General features: G+C 42.1%; 1 protein-coding gene and 1 pseudogene across 2 annotated transcripts in view; one reads left to right on the top strand and one right to left on the bottom strand.

The window, feature by feature from the left end:
* The window catches only part of WWP2 (WW domain containing E3 ubiquitin protein ligase 2), a 147141-nt gene that overhangs the window by 3984 nt on the left and 121887 nt on the right, over positions 1–21270 (top strand). For both annotated transcript variants that reach the window (XM_027516113.1, XM_027516116.1), the window contains exon 2: positions 15863–15947. In XM_027516113.1, coding sequence (XP_027371914.1) covers positions 15878–15947 — 70 coding nt within the window. In that variant the 5' untranslated portion in view covers positions 15863–15877. The remainder of the gene's footprint in view (positions 1–15862; positions 15948–21270) is intronic.
* On the bottom strand, positions 19649–19710 carry LOC113876904 (annotated as a pseudogene).

The raw sequence follows: 21270 nt of genomic DNA, 5'->3' as shown, positions 1-21270 counted from the left end.
CAAGATTTGAACCTGAGTCCTTGGTCTTCTCTTGTCAGATGTGCTTGCCATGTTCTGTTATTGCTACATGTGAAAATGATGGGCATGACATAAGGCTTGAGTTGGCTTCTCAGTCTCCTTCATTTAATGACTACTTTTCCAGTTGCAAAGAGTTTATGACAGCATCTCATTTAATCTTTACCGTGATCCTGTGAAGGTTGGAATTGTCCATATTCTGCAGAAGAAGAAACTGAGGCTTAGGGAAGTCCTTGGTTTAGAATCTGGAGTGAGTGACTGAGTAGGGACTCAGGCCCAGGCATTTTATCCTTCAGCGCATTCTTTTCCATTTATAGAAGCAACATAAAGTTTTATTTTAAAATATTTTTTCAAGTTTATAAAGGATGACATTTTAAGGGAAAGCTAGTACAGGTTATAGCGAAAATTGTGAACATGGAGTATAACTGAAGTTTAGAAAATCCTGTGCTATACTGTAGCTGCCTCTTCCTGGGAAAACACTTTTTCATTCAGTGAACATTTATAAGTGCCCACTCTGTGCCAGGCATTGTTTTAGAGTCACATTGTCCAGTGTGGTGGTCACTCTGCAGTGTTGAGCCCTGGAGTTAGGCTATGAATATAAAACACACACTATATTTTTGAAGTCTTAGTATGAAGAAAAAAGGCAAAATATTTAACTGACTTTTAAAAATAATACATGGTAATGTAAATATAATATGAATATGTGCTACAAATGATAGTATTTAAAGTTTATTGGGTTAAAACAATAGGATTGAAATTTCCTTTGCTTTTATAAAATGCTTCCTGAAAAATTAAAAATTATAGTGCACAGTGCTATTCTGAGCACCAGGACTGTGTTACACAATGAAGGCAAAAACCCCTGTCCTTGTGGACCTTTAATTTTAGTGGTGAAAGGCACATGAGCAAAATAACCAAGTAAATGCACATTATGTTGTAATAAAGGAGGGAGGCAGAATGTGGAGTGTTGCCTGGCATTAAAATTTTATTTATTAATAAAGTAATAAATATTAGCTGTACCAGGTCTTAGTTGTGGCACTCAGATCCTTAGTTGCAGCCCATGGGAACTTTAGTTGTGGTATTTGAACTCTCAGTTGGGGCATGTGGGATCTAGTTCCCTGGCCAGGGATTGAACCTGGGCCTGCTGCATTGGGAGCTCAGAGGCTTAGCCATTGGACAACCCGGGAAGTCTTGGCATTGCAATTTTGAAGAGAGTGCTTAGGAAGTCTTCCTGAGAAGGTAACAGTTGAGTGAATATCTGAAGGAGGTGAGAGGAGCCAAGTGGCTAAATGGGGACATAGTGGTCCAGACAGAGGGAAGAGCAAGCTCGAAAGCCCAAAGGATGGACCACCCTTGGCAGGTTGGTGGACTTGCCAGGAGACCAGTGTGATTGGAGTGGGTGGGTAAAGGGGAGGAATGAAGAGGATGAGGTCAGAGAGGCGCTGGGGGTAAAGGGAGAGATGGGCAGGTTGTGGGAACCTTGCAGACCACTGTGAGGATGTTTGTTTTCACTCAGAGTGAGTTGGGGCCATTGGAGGATTTTGTGCAGTGAATTGGACACATTTCATCCTGTCTTTGAACAGACTCACTCTGGGTGCCTTGTGGAGAAAGCAAAGAGGAGTGAGGTAGAAGCAGGGAGACAAGTTTAGAGGCTCCTGCCGTGGTCCAGGTGAAGGATGGGTGGGTGGCAGTGATGGAGGTGGTCAGCAGCAGTTCGGCCTGGGTTTATTTTGAAGTACGCCTACAGCGGGGGTGGAGGCGATGTGAAAGGGAGAAAGGAGTCAAGGCAACGCAATCTGTGGTGTGAACACCTGGAAGAATGGAATTGCTACTAACTGAAACAGGAGGTTTCAGACCACCTGACCTGCCTCTTGAGAAACCTATATGCAGATCAGGAAGCAACAGTTAGAACTGGACGTGGAACAACAGACTGGTTCCAAATAGGAAAAGGAGTCCATCAAGGCTGTATATTGTCACCCGGCTTATTTAACTTCTATGCAGAGTACATCATGAGAAATGCTGGGCTGGAAGAAGCACAAGCTGGAATCAAGATTGCCAGGAGAAATATCAATAACCTCAGATATGCAGATGACACCATCCTTATGGCAGAAAGTAAAGAAGAACTCAAAAGCCTCTTGATGAAAGTGAAAGAGGAGAGTGAAAAAGTTGGCTTAAAGCTCAACATTCAGAAAACGAAGATCATGGCATCTGGTCCCATCACTTCATGGGAAATAGATGGGGAAACAGTGGAAACAGTGTCAGACTTTATTTTTTTGGGCTCCGAAATCACTGCAGATGGTGATTGCAGCCATGAAATTAAAAGATGTTTACTCCTTGGAAGGAAAGTTATGACCAACCTACACAGCATATTCAAAAGCAGAGACATTGCCAACAAAGGTTCATCTAGTCAAGGCTACGGTTTTTCCAGTAGTCATGTATGGATGTGAAAGTTGGACGGTGAAGAAAGCTGAGTGCCGAAGAATTGATGCTTTTGAACTGTGGTATTGGAGAAGACTCTTGAGAGTCCCTTGGACTGCAAGGAGATCAGCCCTGGGATTTCTTTGGAAGGAATGATGCTAAAGCTGAAACTCCAGTACTTTCGCCACCTCATACGAAGAGTTGACTCACTGGAAAAGACCCGGATACTGGGAGGGATTGGGGGCAGGAGGAGAAGGGGACGACAGAGGATGAGATGGCTGGATGGCATCAACGACTCGAAGGACATGAGTTTGGGTGAACTCCGGGAGTTGGTGATGGACAGGGAGGCCTGGCGTGCTGCGATTCATGGGGTCGCAAAGAGTCGGACACAACTGAGCAACTGAACTGAACTGAACTGACTGAAACAGGAAGACTGTAGGAGAAACAAGGCTGGGGCTCAATTTCATTGACTCTGATTGTAGAATGCCCAGTGATGGTGTCATGGGCAGTTCAGTAGGGAAGTCCAGAGTCAGGCTGGGCTGGGGATGTGCCTGTGGAAGTGGTTAGCATGAGGAGGTGAGGAGACTGGGCAAGGTCACTTATGGCGTAATGTGGACACATAGCCAAGAGGAGTGCTAGAATTTAAATTTTGAAACAAAAATCTTGGTTTATACTAGCAGGTATTTTAAGCATTGCAGTGTGTTTTGGGGAGCTTGGTTTTCTCTCCTTTTCACTTTTCATCTAAAGACCCTTTTGAATAACCACAAACTAATGGGTTTCTTTTCTTTCTAAGGAGGTGACTCTTCCAAGCATGTGTCTCTGTAGTGCCGCTGAAAATCTATTTGAGTTCCACTTTTTGGAATTAGCTGGGCTTTCTGGGTTGGCAACCAATTTAGAGACCTCCAGGAAGGATGGGAAAGAGACAGACAGCCCGCAAGGATGGGTAATGACTTTTTACTGTTGGAAATGTGGGTTCTACCTAAGAGGTATTGAATGCATGTTGTTGCCAGGCATCCTGCTGTTTTATAGATTTAAAACAAACAGAATCTCTCTGTGGTGAAGTGATCCATGCATGAGGTGGTGTAACTTAAGACGTGGATGGGCTGGCGTTTGAATCTTGGTCTTCTGAACCCAGGTCTGATGCTTCTGTCAGCAGGACCTGTGGTAGTGGATGCGTGAATGTCAGCTTCCACTGGAATCAGGTCAGTGAACTGCTTTTGAATGACTTTGGGTCGCTTCAGACAGTTTTAGACTCTTGAATTTCTGAGAGGTAGGGACAAAAGGGAAAATCTTGTTTCTCTTAAAAAGAACCAACTGAATCTTTTGGAGAAGGTTGCAGTCCCCTGCTCCTGCTTCTCCCCCAGCAGCTTGAAAAACATTCAGTGCTTCCAGTCCCCACGTTAATCACTCCTTCCAGGAAAATGCCAGCTATCAAGACTTGGCAGCCCGGACCTAGGGCAGGTCCTCTTTCTGTGTCACCCATGCCGTTTGCTTCCTGTTTTGTCCTTGGAACTGCTTTCCAGTCTCCTCTCTGTTTTATTTTGGCCAGCTGTGCAGCTTGCAATTCCCCAGCCAGGGTTTGAACCTGGGTCACAACAGTGAACACCCAGAATCCTAACCACTAGGCCACCAGGGAACATCCCTGTCTCTTTTATTACTAACTTACAGTCCCACTGTGCTTCCAGTGCTGTGACCTCTCCTGTCCCTCCCTCTCTTTTTATGTGCTTGGTCTTTGTACGGATGGCCTTAGGCCAAGTTCAGTTCCATTTGATTGCTTTTCAAGATGGGTCTTTGGAGGATGGAAGGGAACTCAGTGGTGGACAGAGGAAAGAGGCCAAGAAAGAAGCATTGGTGCTGGAAAAGCATGAGACGGTGGGGGAAAGAGGAATCTTCTGAACAGACCTGTCTCATCCACTTCTTTCAAGAAGTGGATACAGAATGGATCTGTGCTTATGAATAAGAAGCTCTGCCTATTTCTACCTGTTGTTTTAAAAAAATATTTGTTTATTTATTTCGGGCTGTGCTGGGTCTTCAGTGCTGCACGGGCTTTTCCCCAGTTGCAGTGAGTGGGGGCTACTCTCTCGTTGGGGCAAGCATGGACTTCTTACTGTGGTGCCTTCTCTTGTTGTGGGGCATGCACTCGAGTGTGTAGCTTCAGTAGCTTCAGCTTTCAGGCTCTGGAGCACAGACTCTAATTACTTTGGCACAAGGTCTTAGATGCTCTGTGGCATGTGGCATCTTCCTGGACGAGCGATCAAACCAGTGTTTCCAGTACTGGCAGGTGGATTCTTTACCACTGAGGCACCAGGGAAGCCCTTCTACCTATTTTTTAATTAAAAATAAAATCTTAGTGCTGGTGAGTTGTCTTTGCTCTTCCCTACCTCATCTGCTGTGCAAGTTCTTCTGTCTCAAGATCAGTGTTCAGTGGTTCCTTGAGTCAAACCTGGGTCAAGAATTTCAGGAATCTCAGAGCTGGAATTTCAACATCAAGAACACATTTAGCTTGTAGTAATCCTTAAAGAGCACTTAGTAGTTATTTGCTGGCTGCTTTACCTGAACTCGTTTATTTCCTATGATCATCTTACAAGGTAAGCATTAAATGCTATCATTAGGTTCATGTCACAGACTAGGAAACTGAAATTTAGAGAGGATGAGAAGTAACTTGTCCAGTGCCACGTGATGGCTAGTGACTGATGAAGTAGTCTGTTTCCAAAAGATTTACTTACTGGTCTAAAATGTTCTTGCTGAAGTTGGGTGATAAGAATAATCAAGTACTTCAGACACTGTCACTTGCTAAATCTGATGTGTGGTTGCTTTCTCCTGCCAAGAGCTCTCTGAGGATTTATTTAATGGGGGTCTCTTAGATCAAGATATCTGAGTCCCAAAGGGCAGGAGCCTCATGGCATTCTGCATTTCCAGGGCCTGGCATAGACCCGGGGCTCACCAGGGGTCTGTGAACATGTGTTGAAAGACTGACCCTGGCTCAGGACTGGTTGGGTTGAATCAAAGGGGTTTGGAAGAGGTGTGGTCAGAAGGCCAGATGCCCTCTTGCTGGAGGTGCCCTTGACAGTTATAGTCCCCTGCCGTGACCCCTGCAGATACCAAATCTGCCATTGCTAAGTGAGAAGTGTCAGTCACTCAGTTGTATCTGACTCTTTATGAACCCATGCTTAAAGAATCAACCTATCCTGGGAATTCTAGTGGTTGGGACTGGCACTTTCACTGTGGCGGTCCACGTTCAATCCCTGGTCAGGGAAGTGAGATCCTGCAAGTCGTGCAGACCAGCCAACTGCAGCAACGTAAGAATCAACCCGTCCTAATAACACAAACATTGAGTTGTCCATTGGCTGATGAATGGGTAAACAAAATGCGGTCTGTTCTTACAAATGGAATGTTACTCAGCTAGAAAAAGAAATGAAATACTGATACCTGCTACAGTGTGGGGAACCTTGAAAACATTATGCTAATGAAAGAAACCAGATGTAAAAGACTACGTATTGTTTGATTTCATTTATTTGAAATATCCAGGATAGGCAGATCCAGAGAGACAGAAGAGGTTAGTGGTTAGGGACAGGGGAGCAAAGATGAGTGAGAAGTGACTATTGGTTTCTTTTGGGGTGATGGAAATGTTCCAGAATTCAAAAGTGGTGATGGTTGTACAACTCTCTGAATATACCAAAGCTCACCAAATTGTATGCTTTAAAAGGGTGAACTTATGGTGCCTGAACTATATTTCAACAAAAACAAAGAGTCAGCCATGTATTTTCACCTCTATTCTGTCCAGGTCAAGTCAAGAATTGTTTTTCTATTTTAATTGCACTGGGTCTTTGGTGTGGCACTTGGTCTTCTGTTGCTCTGGAGCATGAGCTCAGTAGTTGCCCTGAGGCCTGTGAGATCTTAGTCCCCCCCACCAGGAATTGAATCCGTGCCCCCAGCAGTGAAAGTGCAGAGTCCTACCTCTGGATTGCCAGGGGATTCTGCAGTCACATCTCTTACCACTATTATCCTCCTCTTTCTCTGCCCTCCAGCAGCACTGGCCCCCTTTTGTTCCTTACACTCTCAAGAATCTTGGTACAGTTTGGTACAATCTCAAGAGCTTTTGTTCTTGCCCTTTTATCTGCCTGGAATGTTCTTTATTTGGTTGCTTTGGGTCTTAGTTGCATCATGCAGGATCTTTTGTTGCTGTGCACAGACTCTCTAGTTGTGGTGTTTGGGCTCAGTAGTTGCGAAGCTCTGGCTTAGTTGCTCCATGCCATGGGAGATCCCTGCATAACAAGGCGGTTTCTTAACCACTGGACCACTCGGGAAGCCCCTGTCTGCTTGGCATGTTCTAAGGCAGATACCCTCAGTTTCCTTCTTCAGACCTTTGCTCGGAAGGGAAAATCCCCTTCTAAATGAGACTTGGCTTGTCTGCAACCTTTAAAATCTTACTTCCAGCTCCTACCACCAAATCCCTGTGTTCCTTCACTGCTTTGTTTTCCCCTTCTCTAGTTCTCTTGTTTATTTCCTATTTGACGTCGCCTCCCCACACACGCCATTTCCCTCAGTACCCATCTTTTACTGTATAAAGAAGCCAGTGGGTGGAGCTTCATTTATTCCTTCTCTCATGCTCTTTCCTGGTAGCTTAGTGGTAAAGACTCTGTCTGCAGTGCAGATGACACAGGAGACTTGGTTTGATCCTTAGGTCAGGAAGATCCCCTGGAGGAGGAAATGGCAACTCACTCCAGTATTCTTGCCAGGAAAATTCCACGGACAGAGGAGCCTGGCTGGCTACAGTCCATGGGGTTGCAAAGAGTCGGACATGACTGGGCATTCACGCGTGCGCACGTGTACACGCAGACGCACGCACGCACGCACGCTCTTTCCTATGTGTAGATATGAGTCTCTGACCTATATAATTTTCCTTCTTTCTAAGGAACTTCTTTTCAACAGTTTTTGCAGAGCAGGTTTTTGTTTGAGAATATCATTTTTTCTCCTTTGAATGGTAACTTCATTGGATGGAAAATTCTAGGTTGGTGGGTTTTTCCTTTTAACACTGTAAATATCCCATTGCATTCTCTTCTTTCTTGTTTTTTAAGTTTCTTTTTTGATTTTTGTAGTTTTAGTCAAATTGACTTTGGTATTTTTGGTTCTTATGAGCTTCCTGGATCTGTGGTTTGGTGTATATCGTTAATTTTAGGAAATTATTGGCCATGTCACTTCAGATATTTCTTTTGCTCCATTCTCTCTTCTTCTGGTATTTTAGTTATGTGTATTTTATACCCTTTAAAATTGTCCCCCAGTTCTTGGCAGTTTCTGTTTTTTATTTTTTCATTAATTCTGTTTTTTCTTTTTGCATTTTAGTTTGGAATGTTTCTGTTAATTTATTTCCAAGCTTACTGATTCTTTCCTCAGCAACGTCCAGGCCTTCTTCATTTCTGTTACTGTGTTCTGCATTTTATTTGTATTCTTTCTTAGAGCTTCCATGGCTCTGCTTACTATTACCTACCCCTCTGTTTTTAATGTTGTCAGCTTTTTCCATTAGAGCTCTTAAGATATTAATAATAGTTATTCTAAATTCCCTGTCTGATCATTTGAAAATCTATGTCATATCTGAGTCTAATTCTGATGCTTGCTTTGTCTCTTCACACTATTTTTTCTTGCCTTTTAGTATAGCTTATAGTTTCTAGTTGAAAGCCAGGCATGATGTATTAGATAATAAGACCTGGGGTGAGTGAACAGGCTTTTATCTAGCTGGGCGTTTTGTGTAATCTGGCTTGGAGTTGGCTTGTATTTAATGATTAAAGTAATTGAAGGTACCTGAAGCTCATATTCAGAGAAGGCAATGGCACCCCACTCCAGTACTCTTGCCTGGAAAATCTCATGGACGGAGGAGCCTGGTAGGCTGCAGTCCATGGGGTCGCTAAGAGTCGGACACAACTGAGCGACTTCACTTTCACTTTTCACTTACATGCACTGGAGAAGGAAATGGCAACCCACTCCAGTGTTGTTGCCTGGAGAATCCCAGGGACGGGGGAGCCTGGTGGGCTGCCGTCTGTGGGGTCGCACAGAGTCGGACACGACTGAAGCGACTTAGCAGCAGCAGCAGCAGTTCATATTATGCTAGTATCCTTGTTTTTGCTTCCCTTGTGTCTCTGGTCCTCCTAAGAACTTTTTCTTAAGTAGAGTGTATACCTTTTAGCTCTAATATTTTGGACCCTTGATACAGTGGCAGAATGTGGGGGAGGGAAAGCATTTTATAATTTTAGGGTTGAATCTCGTTTTTTGTTGGTGCTGGGCTGCGTGACTTGTGGGATTTTACTTCCCTGACCTGGGCCCTTGGCAGTGAGAGCGCAGAGTCCTAACCACTGGACTACCAGGGAATTCCTTAAATCTGAGTCTCTTAATGGGTCTCTGTCCCTGGGCTGTGACCTTTACAAGTGTTTAATTAATTAGTTAATTATTCATTCATTTGGCTATGTCTGCTCTTAGTTGCAGCACTCAGGATCTTTAGTTGCAGCGTGTGGTTCTAGTTCCCTGACCAGGCTTTGGACGCAGGCCTACCTACCTGCATTGGGAATGTGGAGTCCAAGCGATTGGACTCCCAGGGGAGTCCCTAAATACAGTTTTTATGAAATAACACTTTCCTTTATGTATGATATACTTTTATATCTTCTACTGTTATTTTATATTTTATTTTTAAAAGCGCTTGTTGAGGTTTATGTAGAGGTGAAGTTCAGAAGACAATGTTTTTTATTTTTTAAGAAAATGTGGGTAGATCTACCACACTTAGTTCCAGCTCCCCTGTTTGTCTCCCAATAAATCCATCACTCCCTTGAATAATGAAATTCTTTGTGCATCTATAACCTTTGGTGATATTTTAGCATGTTCTCCCTCCTCCCTCTGCCTGTCCCACATTTATGCTAACTCAGTTTTCTTGGGAATGACTTGAATACAAATACTTTCATCACTATTAGCAGGGGAAAAATTTATTTGAGCATGTAAAGAGTCATTTAGTTGTGTTGCTTAGACAGGCGAAGTGTAAAATCTGGATCTCAGGTTTCATAAACTTCCTAAAGTGGGTGTTAGGAGTTTGGACCTCATGCCCATTGGAACCATGTCCAACATGGGGCTCTGAGACAGAAATCATAGGTACTTTGGGGTAGGATCTGACTTCTTTCAATAGTGATGGTTATTTGTATTTATACATGGATTGGAAAGGTTCAATTCAAGACCTACCTTGTAGTGTCAGGGTGATATCTTGCTAATGGATTTGGAGAGACAGACAAAGCCCTGCATGAATAACATGAGTTATTGTGAGTAAACAGTGACTGTAATTATGAAAGATGTTAGAGAAAGAAAACATGGTAGTTTTATCTATTTCTACTGCTTTTCCTGTTGGTTTTGTTCTGAGCTACCTTTGGAATTTATCTGATTGATTTTGTTTTCAGGCCATGAAGTATAGATCAAGAGGTTTGATCTTCCTCGCATTTAACAGAACATGTGAGGGCTTTGAGTTTCATCCTCCAGAATTCTCTCGAGTTCCGTCCAAAGGCTAAAAACAGCTAAAGCTCAGGGAGAACAAGCTAGTTTAAAAATTATACTCAGTCGAGTTGCTTTAGGAGAAAACAAGTCCCAGTAGATGTAAAGATTTTTAAATTATTCTTTTTTTTTTTTTAAGTCTACAAATAATGGATTTCCAACTTTTAGTGCTTGCACCTCTGTTACTGAAAGCCCTGAGGCTTAATTTACAATCATTAATCTTACCTTCATTACTCAAGATATCATCTTTTTTTTTCTCTCTCTTTTAAACTTACTGTTAAATTATGAAAAAAGAACAAACATATGAAGTGGTTCAGAGAAAAAGATAACAGTCATAAAAGCCACCATCTGGATTGAATGAATATTAACATTTTGCCATATTTGCTTCAGTATTTTTTCCTTTAAAGAATGAAATGTGGCAGATACAGTTGAAGCTCCCTTGGTCTCTCTCTGTTCGCACCAGTTGCCTTGCTCCCTCCTCTGCTCCCCAGAGGTAACTGCTGTCCTCAGCTTGGTGTGGCCCCTTCGAGTCCATGCTTCTGTACTTTTATTCCCTTATGTGTGTCCACAACAGTCAACGCACTTGTTTTGTGTAGGTTCAAATGCATACCAATGGCATTGTCCTATTGGTATGCTGATACTTTTTTTTTTTCTTTTTAGTTCTAGTATTATAGTTTGGTGTTTGTGTGTGTAGGCTGAAGTCCTACAGTTCAAGAAATCTATAGCATCGCATTTTATAACTATTTCACAATGTATTCATTCCTCTCACTGTTGGGCATTTGGGTTATTTACAAATGTTTGCTGTTATGAATATTACCATGTTGAACATTTTAAACATGGTTTCTTCTGCATTGGTTGGGGGATTTTCCCCCAGCAAATACCTACGGGTGGAATCCTGGGAGGTACAGTTATTGTTGTTGTTGTTCAGTCTCACAGTCGGATCCGACTCTCTGCAACCCCATGGACTGCCGCACTCCTGGCTTCCCTGTCCTTTACCATCTCCCAGAGCTTGCTCAGACTCATGTCCATCGAGTCGGTGACACCATCCAACCATCTCATGCTCTGTCATCCCCTTCTCCTCCTGCCTTCAATCTTTCCCAGCATCAGGGTCTTTTCTAATAAACTGACTCTTTACATCAGGGGGCCAAAGTATTGGAGCTTCCACCTTCAGCATCAGTCCTTCCAGTGAATATTCAGGGGGCATCTTTAACTCAGTCAGAGGTTGCCAGATACCATCTAATTTTCATTGCTTCCAGAAGTATGGATGGAAGGAGTTGTCATTAACTGAGACACAGAACAGGATTGAGGGCAAATGTCAGAAGCTCAGTTTTGTCAATGGACAAGAGAACCTGAGGTTCAAGGGTGAGGTTCATACTGGACACACCCATTGGGGATTGTCCACAAAGAGATGGTAGCTGAAACCATGAGATGTGCTGAGATAACCAAGGGGAGATGTGTAAGGGCTAAGCTATTGGACACACAGGTGGTTGAAGGTTCAGGAGCGGAGAAGAAGCCAATGAAGGAGGCTGAGAAAAAGCAGCCTGAGAGGCAGGAAGAGAATCAAGCAGTGGTGTCCTGGAAGAGACCAGAGGAGAAAGCATTTCAAGGAAGAAAGAGTCAACCGTCCATTGTGTCTGAAGCTGCCAATAGGTCATCTAAGACAAGGATCGAGAATTCACTATTGGATTTAGTACCATGGGTGTCTGGTTTCCAGAAGTCTTGATAAGAATAGTTGCAGTATTATATTCCTGTATGTTACCCATAACGTTCCAAAAGTTTCCACTGCTGCTTTACATTTAAGATCGAAGTAAACATGCCTGTTACAGACTAGTCTAGAAGAACAACTGGCCCCTTAAAATTTTTTTTGGACTGGGTATATCTCATAAAGAAGGCAAATGGTTTTGTTTTGTTTTTGCTAAAATCTTGAAGCATAGAATTCATCTGTGGAAAATGTCAAAGTCAATGTGACTTAGCTGTAGCTACATTTAATTCTCATACAAAGGACTTCCATTCTTAGAATAATATGGTGCATTCATAACCACATTTTAAGGTTAAACAGCTCTTCAGAAGGGGGAGTTAAGAGGAGAGATCAGATACAAATAGAATGAAAGAAGGTACAAATGATGTTGAATGGAATAGGAATTTCATAGTGTTCTTTTTTTAAATTGGGGTATAATTGCTTTACAGTGTTATATTAGTTTCTGCTGTACAACGAAGTGAACCAGCTTTATGTATACATGTATCCTCTTCCTCTTAGACCCCCTCCATCCCAATACTTTGGCCATCTGATGCAAAGAACTGACTCATTAGAAAAGACCTTGACGCTGGGAAAGATTGAGGGCAGAAGGAGAAGGGGACGACAGAGGGTGAGATGGTTGGGTGACACCACCAACTCAATAGACATGAGTTTGAGCAAGCTCCGGGAGTTGGTGATGGACAGGGAAGCCTGGCGTGGTGCAGTACATTGGGTTGCAGAGTCAGACACGACTGAGTGACTGGACTGAACTGACTGATCTCAGCCATGTAGGTCGGCACAAAGCACTGAGCTGAACTCCCTGTACTGTACAGGAGGTTCCCACTAGCTATCTATTTTACACATAGTAGTGTATCAATTCCAGTCTCCCAGCTCATCCCTCCCCCACCCCATGTCCACACATCTGTTCTGTATGTCCCGTCTCTGTTCCTGCCTTACAAATAGGTTCATCTGTACCATTTTTCTAGATTCCATATATATGCATTAATATACAATATTTGTTTTTGTCTTTCAGCCCTACTTCACTCTGTATGACAGCCTCTAGGTCCATCCATGTCTCTACAAATAGAATATTACTCAGCCAGAAAAAGGAATGAAATTGGGTCATAGTGGGTGTTTTTTGTTTTTTAAATAAGATTTATTTGTTTGTTTTTGGCTGTCCTCGGTCTTCCTTGCTGCACACGGGCTGCACAGGAGTGAGCAGGGGCTGTTCTTCATTGTGGACCACCAGGGAAGCCCTGGTCATAGTGTTTTTACAGTAGCTGTTCTTGGGTGTGATCCTCAGGGCCCTGGTGGCCCCTCACGACTTTTAGGGTTTTGCAGGGTCAAAACTGTTCTCGTGATAACTTTGCCTTCTTTCACTGTGACACATCTGCACTCATGGTGCGAAAGCAAAGGTCAGTGAACATGTTGGTGCCCCAGTGTAAATCAGGGCAGTGTGCCCAGCCCGGGCCACTGTCACTGTGTTCCTCACCATGGCCCACTCAGTAAAGAGGAAAGAAAAAGCCAGTTTCACTTGAAAATGTGCTTGATGAAGCAGTAAAATGACTAATATTCTGTGTGATGAAAATGGAAAATATGCCTAAAACACCTTTTCCTGTGTACTGCAGTATAATGGCTGTGTTGAGAAAAAGCACTTGTGTGACTGCTTGAATAGAGAGCTGAATTATATAGTTGCTTTTCTCATGAAATAACATTTTTGCTTTATAAAAAAATCAACAGAAACTAATGTTAATAGATTTGGGTGTTTGGCAGACATTTTCCTGAAGATGAATGAAGTGAGCCTGTCACTTCAAAGAAAACAACTGACAGTACTTTTTGCGAACGATAAAATATGAGTTTTAAGTGAAAATTAGAAATTTTGGAACCCTTACATCTACCACAAAGAGCTTGAAAGCTTCCCAATACTCAAAACCTTGTCTGATGAGATCAGCGGTGACATTCACAAATGGAACTTTTTTGGATAGAGATTGATGAAACATGTCAACATTTGGACTATCTATAGACCTCAGTGAACCAATATTTTCCAAATGATGATGTTTATGCAATTATATATGAGTAGAAAGATCCACTCAGAAGGCAAGATAGACTTCTGCTTCTAGCCAAGATGAAGCAACGGGTATGCCTTATGGCTGATGTTGTCAATTAAGAATTATTTCCTACCAGGGTCCAGCCCCGGGTCCAGGGATTCCCTCAGGATGACAGCGTTGGCAATTTAGAATAGATTAATTAGAGATATAAAGAGTGGTTAAATAGGGATAGCTCAGTGAGAAAACTCAGTGGAGAAAAGAGGCTGAATAACTTGGTTTATGTGGAAAACCAATAAAACTCCAAGACAAGGAGTTTGCGTCACCTACGTAGGCCGCAGGCGTCCTCCCGTTCTCCCGAAGGAGAGGAAACACTAAGGCCTCCCCGGTCAGATCTCAGAAGCCCAGGCAAAATTAGTAGGCTTGACGAGCTTCCACGCTCCAGATGGGAATTCAGCCAGAAGGTGAGAGAAAGAATGACATGGGGAGACCAAGCTTCGGTGAGCAAGGCCCGTAGCTTTATTTTCCACAGGGGCTTTTATACCCTAAGTTGCACATAGAGGATAATAGGGGATGTGAAATCATGCAAAGTCAGCAGTCTTTGATCCTTATCGAAACCAGGATTTCTTTTCTGCAAACTTATCGTATACAAATGGTCTAGGTGATTTACATCATCTTCTGGCCAGAAGGCCTGTTAACAGTTTATGACTCTGACAAAGGTTTGTCAACCATAAGACTTATTTTCTCTAAGAGTAATTATTTTAAAGTTTGGCGCCATCCTCCCGAAGGTGTTAGATAAAGTTGCATTCTTATAGGGCAAAGGTGCAATGGGTTTACAACAAAGGAAAGAATTTATTACCTTAAGGGTCTAAAGTTGTTAACACCAAGGCCACTACTTTTTTTTTCTACATACCAACTATATTAATTAATACACTTCCAAGGATACAATACAGGGGATGTGGAAACATGGCAGCAAGCATTGGCTCAACAATGAAATCTTCTACTAGTTTTATTCTGACAATTTCTAACTCTCCGAGAGGCTCTATACTATTTGAATATCTTAAGCTTCCCGTGCCTTTCACGGTTGGGAGACTGTAAACAATCGTCTTCATAGCTGTAGGAGTCCGGGTAAGCCTGTTAGGCAAGTTAGAGAGCCATCTCAGGGGTTTGTGAACTAAAACACTCTTGTCACGCCCCGGAACTTTATTAACTGGAGCTGTAAGTTAACTCTTTTTTGGTGAGAGAGATGGTGGTGGGGGACAGCCCCCCGTAAAGTCAGGTGTAGGTGAGAGCACAAAGCAGTAAAGTAGGCAGACTCTGGTTTTGGGGTAGACGCTCAGGCAGGCCCAGAGGGGCACCCCTCAAGTTCTGGCTCGCCTTGCCCACCAGGACTCTCCCACATGACCTTGTTACGGGTGGGGACTCCCATGCTGGCTCCCGGCAATTTCCCGTGCTCGTTGGCCTGGTTCATGAGCACATGCAGGTGAGCACAGCGTGGTCAACTGAGTAACTGTGGGGCTTTGGAATTGGAAGATGTAGGTTGAATCCTGGCCTGTCATTTCCTTGTCCAACAAGCACACTTATTGGTGTATCTTCTTTAGAGAAATGTTTATTAAAGCCTCTGTCCACTTATTTATTTTTGGCTGCACTGGATCTTTGTTGTGACATGGGCTTTCTCTAGTTATGTCCTGGGCTTTCTCCAGTTGTGGCAGGCAGGTTTTCCTTGTGGACCACGGACTCTAGAGCTCACGGGCTCAGTAGTTGTGGTGTGTGGGCTTAGCTGCCCTGCAGCATGTGGGATCTTAGTTCCCCTACTTTTTTTTTTTTAAATTGTTGAACTGTAACTTTATTTTTAGAGATATTATTTTAGGCTCTCCCTCCTTAAGACTCGGATGTAGCAGTCCTGTGTCTTACTCAGCTCATCCAAGTTATGCCCAGATTCAGTAGTCATCGCAAGAGAGACAGACAGACATCACTCGGCCGGAAGCAGCATGGCTGCTGATGGCTGCAGTTGTTTGAATGTTGTGATTTTCCTTCTTCTGTCTCTTTAAACTCAGATATTAAAATTGAGCTCAGTTCCTTAGTCTCTTATTAGATGTCCTCTAAACCTGCTGCTGTACTTGTCTTTCAGTGTCCTGGTGATGACATGGCATCTGCCAGCTCCAGCCGGGCAGGGGTGGCCCTGCCTTTTGAGAAGTCTCAGCTTATCCTGAAAGGTGAGTGGCACGGTATGAAGTTTATCATTTAAGGTCCAGCCCCATCCATCTTTGGGAAAGAGGTGGAATTATACCACATCTTGGCTTACGAGCAAAACTATTCATTTTTACAGGGTTGTCATATTATAGCTGGAATTCTTAATTTTTTGTAAAATTAAAACATTTTTTTGGCTGTACCATGTAGCATGTAGGGTCTTAGTTCCCTGACCAGGGATTAAATGTGTACCCCCTGCATTGGAACTGTGGAGTCTTAAGCGCTGAATTACCATGGAAGTACCCTAAAGTTGGAATTCTTGCAGAGGAAGGAAAAAAGGAACTTTTTGGAAGAATTATACAAAATGGCAGTTCCTTCCCTTCCCAGGGCTCTTTTCTATGTACGCTCATCCCCTTGGTGAGTTCATCCAACCATATCACTTTAAGATGTCACCAATAATAAGATTACTGCCACATTTGTACTTCCAGCCTGGCCTTGTTTCTGACCTCTAGGTTTGTATATCCAGTAGCCCATTTGTCATCTCCTCCTGAATGCTTAGTAAACATCCAAAATGTGACATGCCTGGAACTGATCTCCTGATTTCTTTTTTTCCTCAAAATCCTGTATTCAGCAAATCTGCTTGTGTCTACCCTCAAGACAGGGGCCATGTTCAGCCACTTCTCACCACCCCCACCGTCCCACCAGCTGGCATCATCTCCACCTAAAATTAAGGCAGAGGCCTCCCAACCCGGCTTCCTGCTGCTTCCCCTTGCCCCACTTCATTCTGTTGATCACACAACAACCTGTGATCTCCTTAAAATGGAAGCCAGCTCCTGTCCCTCCTCTGCTCAAACATATCAAGGACTGCCTCCCTCATTCAGTGTACAAGTTGAAGGTCCCACGTGATATGGCCCCTGCCACTCCTCATTTCCTGTTCCTCGTTTACTCTGCTCTGGCTAGACGCACAGGTCCACGTGGACCTCCCTTGCTATTCATTGCCCCTGCCAGACACGCTCCCACCCCTAGGCCTTTGCACTTGCTGTCCTCTCTGAGTGAAATAACCATTTTGACTCAGTTATCTACCTCGTCTACATCCTTACTTTCTGCAGGTCTTTACTCCAGAGTCACCCTATTCAACTAGGCCTTCCCTGACTCCTCCATCTGAAAACCCCCTACCTTGATTTCTTCATGTCTCTCCTCTTTTTGCTACTTTATCTTTTTCTTCTCAGCCCCTGGTAGTATTTAACACTCTACCTATTTTATTTTTTTACAATTACTCATTTATTTGGCTGCACAGGATCTTAGTTGTGGCACTTGGGAGAAGAATTAGAGTGAACTGCCAGGGTTTTGAATTTGAGATTACAGCTTGTACTGCCTTATCTAATAATTAGCAGGACTAGGTCAAAACAGAGGCCTGCCCATGGAAACCTGCGATATCCTGAGGTCCCTGTTTTTGGGCCATGTTATTCAGGAACACAACACACTTACTTCTGAAGATTTCTCTATTGCCTTTCCCTGGTGTGTATTTTCTTACTAGTGTGGCGAGAACTAACTTGATAATACAGGTGCATCTCATCATACATGCACTTAACCTATAGGAACTTGGTAATACTGACCAGGAAAGTGGTGGGGGAAAGAGAGAAGGATAAAAACAGCCACTTAAACAGTGTGGGTGGTTCTTCCTCCCGTGTGTTTCATGGGTGGAGCCTCAGGTGTAATTCGGGAACTGTGGCCTGCTATCCCCTCTATCTGCCTTAGTTCTCTGTGCCTCTCCATAGTGCAGTCCCAGAGATTTTTAAAAAATTTTATTGGAGTGTAGTTGATTTACAATGTTGTGTTGGTTTCAGTTGTATAGCAAAGTTAATCAGTTATGCATAAACATATATCCACTCTCTTTTTTTTTCTTTGAGATTAATTTCTTTATTTTAATTGGAGACTAATTACTTTACAATATTGTGGTGGTTTTTGTCATACATCGACCTGAATCAGCCATGAGTGTTCATGTGTCCCCCATCCTGAACCCCCCTCCCATCTCCCTCCCCACCCCATCCCTCTGGGTTGTCCCAGAGCACTGGCTTTGAGTGTCCTGCTTCATGCATTGAACTTGCACTGATCACCTGTTTTACATAGGGTAATATACGTGTTTCAGTGCTGTTCTCTCAAATCATCCCACTCTTGCCTTCTCCCAGAGTTCAAAAGTCTGCTCTTTACATCTGTGTCTCTTTTGCTGTGTTGCATATAGGGTCGTTGTTACTGTCTTTCTAAATTCCATATATATGTGTTAATATGCTGTTTGGTGTTTCTCTTTCTGACTTACTTCACTTTGTATGATAGGCTCCAGTTTCATTCACCTCATTGGAACTGACTCAAATGCATTCTTTTTTTTATAGCTGAGTAATATTCCATTGTGTATATGTACCACAGCTTCCTTATCCATTCGTCTGCCGATGGACATCTAGGTTGCTTCCATGTCCTAGTTATTATAAACAGTGCTGCAGTGAACACTGGGGGTACATGTGTCTCTTTCAGTTCTGGTTTCCTCGGTGTGTATGCCCAGCAGTGGGATTGCTGGGTCATTTGGCAGTTCTATTTCAAATTTTTTAAGGAATCTCTACACTGTACTCCACAGTGGCTGTACTAGTTTGCATTCCCACTAGCAGTGTAAGAGGATTCCCTTTTCTCCACACCCTCTCCAGTATTCATTGTTTGTGGACTTTTTGATGGCACCCATTCTGACTGGCATGAAATGGTGCCTCATTGTGATTTTGATTTGCATTTCTCTGATAATGAGTGATGTTGAGCATCTTTTCATGTGTTTCTTAGCCATCTGTATGTCTCCTTTGGAGAAATGTCTGTTTAGTTCTTCGGCCCACTTTTTGATTGGGTCATTTATTTTTCTGATATTGAGTTGCATGAGCTGCTTGTATATTTTGGAGATTAATTCTTTGTCAGTTGTTTCATTTGCTCTTATTTTCTTCCATTCTGAAGGCTGCCTTTTCACCTTGCTTATAGTTTCCTTTGTTGTGCAAAAGCTTTTAAGTTTAATTAGGTCCCATTTGTTTATTTTTGTTTTTATTTCCATTACTCTGGAAGGTGGGTAATAGAGGATCTTGCTGTCATTTATGTCAGAGAGTGTTCTGCCTATGTTTTCCTCTAAGAGTTTTATAGTTTCTGGTCTTACATTTAGATCTTTAATCTATTTTGAGTTTATTTTTGTGTTATGGTGTTAGAAGCTAGAAAGTGTTCTAGTTTCATTCTTTTACAGGTGGTTGACCAGTTTTCCCAGCATCTCTTGTTAAGGGAATTGTCTTTTTTTTGCCATTGTGTTTTTTTGCCTCCTTTGTCAAGGATATGGTGTCCATAGGTACATGGATTTATCTCTGGGCTTTTTATTTTGTTCCATTGATCAATATGTCTGTGTTTGTGTAGTACCATACTGTCTTGATGACTGTAGCTTTGTATAGTATAGTCTGAAGTCAGGCAGGTTGATTGCTCCAGTTCCATTCTTCTTTCTCAAGATTGCTTTGACTATTTGAGGTTTTTTGTATTTCCATACAAATTGTGAAATTATTTATTCTAGTTCTGTGAAAAATACCATTGGTAGCTTGATAGGGATTGTATTCAGTCTGTAGATTGCTTTGGGTAATATACTCATTTTCACTATACTGATTCTTCCAATCCACGAACATGGTATATTTCTCCATCTATTTGTGTCATCTTTGATTTAAAAAATATGGAATGCTTCACAAATTTGCATGTCAACCTTGTGCAGGGGCCATGCTAATCTTAGTATATGGGCTGCTAAAGCAAGCACTATCCACTCTTTTTAAAGATTCTTTTCCTGTATAGGTCATTACAGAGTGTACTGAATAGTATTCCCTGTGCTGTAAGTAGGTCCTTATTAGTTATCTCTTTTATATATAGTAGTATGTATATGTGTCAATCCCAATCTCCCAGTTTACCCTTCTCCTAGTCCTAGAGTTTTAAGATCTAATTTTTAAAGACACCAAGGCCCTCAAATGTAAGCCAACTATTTTATCTGATATTTAGCTGAAGGAACACCAAAAACAACACAGTGAAGCAAAAATCTGGCTATTTGGAATCTATTGAAAGATAATATGCCAACCTCTCTTCCGTTGCCTTCCTAAGAGCTCTTCAGGGATGTCATTTTGGAAATATGTGATTTTTACCTTATTTGTTGACTTTAAAATTTAAATGCTATGTGAAGATTTGACTCCATGTGTAAGAAAACTGGCATTTTATGTTTCCTCAGATAGTGAATAAATAAACTCTAGATGAATGTGAGACCTTTATTTTGACTTATCTTTTAAGAATAAGAAACATTCAAAATACCATTTTAAGCATTCAAAATTAATTAGAAATTGTTGAAAGGAAATGTATCTTTACAGTGAAGTGACCTGGCAAACTGGGCCCACATTAACCACAGGATCAAAATTAGCATCCCCCATAAGGGGATTGCCTGGTGTATACAGTAAGTCTACATCCTAACCTGGGTGGTTAGTATTCTTGACAAAAATGTTCAATGTGCATCTAACCACGAGGGAACAATCAGAAAAATGCAGGATTCAGTGTGTTTTTATGAGACATCTGGTGGAAGTCTTTAAAAATCATTGTCATGGAAGAAGAAGGGAGTGCATTCTAGGTGTTAAAAGATTAAGGAGATAGCAACTGAAAATAATTTATGCATCTTGATTGGATCCTGGGTTGGGGGAAAAACAGCTTTAAAAATATATTTAGAATAATTGGGGAGATTTGAATATGGAATGAATATCAACTGAAAGAGGGAGTGACTATACATTTTTTTCTAGGTATGATAACAGTTGGGTAGAGATGGGGTGGGAGAATGTCCTTATTTTTAGCAGTTGCTTTCTGAAAGTAATTTGGGCTGATCTGTCATGAGGTCTACAACTTACTTACAAATAGTTTACCAAAAATTAAATTGTGTAGATAAATATGCATATACATACACATACAGACATAGATGTCTTACATCTGTATTTTGTGCTATCCAATAGGTTAGAAAGTGTAGCCACAAAAAACTATTTACATTAAAATTAAATAAAATTTAAAGCTCAAATCCTCAGTCTCACTAGCATAGTTCAAGCCATGTGTATATTGCAGCAGTGTATTGAACAGTGATGGAGTGGATATTTTTATTATTGTAGAGGTTCTCCGGGTAACACTGGTGATAGTCACAGAGAGGGGGGAAAAGTGAATGTAGCAAAATGATAACAATTAGTGAAGAATATGCTATTATTTTTCTTCAATTTTCTGTAAATTGGAAACTTCATGGTAAAAAACACTAATTACATTATGTGATCTTAGCTT

The sequence above is a fragment of the Bos indicus x Bos taurus genome, chromosome 18 (genome assembly GCF_003369695.1).
Source record: "Bos indicus x Bos taurus breed Angus x Brahman F1 hybrid chromosome 18, Bos_hybrid_MaternalHap_v2.0, whole genome shotgun sequence".
Taxonomy (NCBI): Eukaryota; Metazoa; Chordata; class Mammalia; order Artiodactyla; family Bovidae; genus Bos; species Bos indicus x Bos taurus.
Note: the sequence above shows the minus strand (reverse complement) of the source record. Positions and strands in the feature narration are given on the sequence as shown.